Source organism: Limulus polyphemus, unplaced genomic scaffold (assembly GCF_000517525.1).
Source record: "Limulus polyphemus unplaced genomic scaffold, Limulus_polyphemus-2.1.2 Scaffold269, whole genome shotgun sequence".
NCBI classification, from domain to species: domain Eukaryota; kingdom Metazoa; phylum Arthropoda; class Merostomata; order Xiphosura; family Limulidae; genus Limulus; species Limulus polyphemus.
In genome coordinates this window covers 320,799-324,264 of record NW_013665879.1, presented here as the reverse complement: position 1 = coordinate 324,264, position 3,466 = coordinate 320,799, and the positions used below count along the sequence as shown (strand labels likewise).

Here is a 3,466-nt window from a genome sequence, read left to right as displayed (position 1 = left end):
TATATATATATATATATATATATAGAGAGAGTAAATTTATGAATAATGTTATCATTATCACATTTTTTGAATATCTAATGTTAGATAAAAGACAACATATAAATGAATACTGTAACAATCATATACTACTGTGATAAAACAAACTAATGGTTTTCTAAGCTTAATTACAAGTTCGATTGGAATGTGTAACTATAATATACTAGGCCAAATTTGGAAAAATATCAGTTTTAGGCATGTTGTGCTAAAATCTGGAAAACCAATTTTTTAGCATAATTTGAGGAAGCTGAATTAAAAAAAAATTGCTTGCCATACTGTACTCTGAACACTGGTCTTCTACGTATGAAAAATAAAATGGCCACCACAAAAACACAAAAAAATGTCAATACACTTATCTGTATGCCAGTAGATAGAGTATGACTGTGGCCAAAATTTGATCAATTTGAGTCCCACAAGCATTAAAATAGTGCAATTAATAACATTTTCTTCGAACTAAAAGGCAATCGGTAAAGTGTATACTTTTGCCTCACATTTTCAGTTTTACACTGAGAGCGAGTTTTCTTTGTATTTGAACTTGTAACTAGGCAAAAATAAGATATTTGTTTCAGATGGGACTACTTCCAGCTACTCAAGCACCAGATATTTGTGTTTAATTTCTTATGTTGGAAATCATATCCAGTAATATTCTAGTGGTAACATGGTATGTATAATTTACTTCTCTGTTGTAAATAGTGGCATCTAATTATTGATAACATGGAGACACTAGCAACCTTGAAAAAATGAAACAAGCATAATTTAACTTGTATATTATATGCCAAAAAAATAGTGCACAACCCTTATATGATGCAACTACACAAGGACTGACCTCTTTTGTTAATATTACATAAGAGAACCAGAAGCTTAGAGATGTGAAATTCAAAAAACACAATAGAAAGGCTACTGGCAATGTTAGATCAGTCTCCCAAAATATTCCTAGTTTGGCACAAATACTGTTCTGATAGTTATACAAGTAAAGAAAAAATACAAAGACTAATAAAAAAGATTCATATTTTAATGTACATATACAACCTGTAGCTAATCAGCCAAGGTATTCCTGAGTTTAGACAAGTTGAATGATTGTTTGACTGACTGATTAGCTTACTTACATCTAAGTTTCACTTCCAAACCCAACTTATCAGAAAATAACCTTTCACATATTTAAAAAGTTTTTGGTAAAAAACTGATAGTATCTTCCTACCAGCAACTATTGTTTTTTGCTAAAAGCAGCAAATCACAGATACTCAATAAGTAATATTGCTGTCATTTTGTTTTTATAAACTGAGGATAAAAGATTGAACATACAGCTTGGCGAACAATATTCCTGTAATCAGCAAATTTTAGATGTATCAAAACACTTGTTTACCAATTTTTAACACCAAATGCCTACACTTTTATTTTCCAGGCACATATTTTGAAATTTTGCTCCATCTATAATTGAGTCTAAAAATTTAAGTTTACAAAAAATGGTCATCTATACTGCACCTGAGAAAAGTTGTTCCCATTTGTTTTACAACACAGATCTTTTATGAATATTGTATTTGTACCTTAGATTTCAACAGCAATTAAGCTTCTTACAAACACTTTTAAAAGTATGCTTTTCTTCAAAAAGGAGTAAACTATATATTATTATTAATTACAGAGATTTATTCTTTCTACTTCACTAGGACTGTTGATGTCTTCTGCAATGGATTGAGTTAAAACCAACCCAAAAATGCCCATTCCTATGGCAAGAAATACTCCAGAAACAAAAACTAAGAACTTGTCTTTTAGTAGAATTATTGAGGGATCTTTTCGAAGGGTTTCTTGTAAGAGACAGAGTCCTGAAAAATAAGTTATTTTTATTTCAAAGATAATTGAAGTGTAGCATAAGCTATAAACAAATATGGTTTATGGTTTAACACTCATAGTGTACAGTCAATATGAAGATAAAAAGCAACAATATTGATGCAACATGAAAATGAAATTACTTTATGTTAGAGTACTGTGCAAAAGTACGCATCCTAAAATACTCAACAAGAAATGGTGAAACATCACATTTACAAACTACTATATACATTAAAACATAACTGACAGAATAAAAAGTCAGTAAATTCTATGAATGACCATATACATACTAAAATAACTTAAGAGGTAATGAAGCTTTACAAATGTGAGAAGTAATGAACATAATATATATATATATTACACACACACATGTACGTATATTACAAAATACAGACTGATTCTGATATAGTTTTCTATTTAGAATGGTTTTTAAATAGTTTTCAGCTTTAAGAAAGAAAAATAAGGGGCCTTCTAGATGGATAAATTTATCTATTTGTGTATATATTAGGGATGCACGGGTAGTAAAATTTGGCCGAATAACGGGTCTGGATACCCAGTCACTAAGCTTCAACTGGGGCCTCCCCCTTGCCCCTCCTAAAAAACAAACAACATACACAAACGTTAGAAACAAAAACAAAATTGATGTTTATTACATTTAAACAAATAATCACCAGCAGAACATTCAAGTTTTACTTTCAACTTTCAATGGCTAGCCCCAACTTCTCAAACCTTAACCCCTATTGTGCTCTAAATCCTCGACTTTCAGCAGGCGGTCAGTTTTTGTTGCTTGGAACTTTTAGAACAACATTAGTTGGCACAAAGATTAGGGCTTAGATGCCTAACCTCGACACTTGGCCGGAGCAGAGTATTAGTGGGTAGCCCAATACCTGGCCGGGGTACCAGTGCATCCCTAATATATATATATATATATGAATTAAAAATGTATGTTGGGTTTAATAATTTCAACTGGAAATATTCTGCATGTTACCTACACTATGTTTTAGAAGTAAAGGCCATTAATTACATGAATACATTAGCATCTTTGGTATCATCATTACAATTATTGCAATATGTGGGCTGTAAATGAAATGATCACCAATGTGAAAATATTTTTTGATTTTTAAAGTTAACATTTTTCCTTACTCATCATAGAACAGAGCTAATATCTAGTGGCACTGCTGAAATGGTTTTGCATATGCATCAAACCTTTGAATGAAACTCCCATCTCCATATGTAATAACATGTATAGTACCAGTATAGTGCAATCACCATTAGACTACAAACTTCCACAAATAATAGCAAACACATCCTCCATGCACTGTATTCTCTTTGAGAACTTTATGTATAGCAAAAACTCATTCTTGACAGGCTGAAGAGACACACCAGAAATGGAAGGGAAGAGTGGATGGTTCTGTGGAAAGGTGTCTGCCTGAAATAATTGGTTGGTTGGTTGGTTGGTGTTTTATGGCGCAAAGCAGCTAGGCTATCTGCGCCAAACAACCGGTAAAAGCAATGAAAGTAGATTAAAAGTAAAATGTAAAAAAAAAACAGCGAGTTAAAAATCAATAATGTCGAGTTAAAAATCAATAATGTCGGTAAAAGATTT

General features: G+C 31.6%; 1 protein-coding gene across 1 annotated transcript in view; it reads right to left on the bottom strand.

The window, feature by feature from the left end:
* Window positions 1-3,466, bottom strand: part of LOC106456896 (putative sodium-coupled neutral amino acid transporter 7) — a 47,516-nt gene that overhangs the window by 5,096 nt on the left and 38,954 nt on the right. The window contains exon 8 of the mRNA XM_022382683.1: window positions 1,674-1,856. Within this exon, the coding sequence (XP_022238391.1) occupies window positions 1,674-1,856 (183 nt within the window). The remainder of the gene's footprint in view (window positions 1-1,673; window positions 1,857-3,466) is intronic.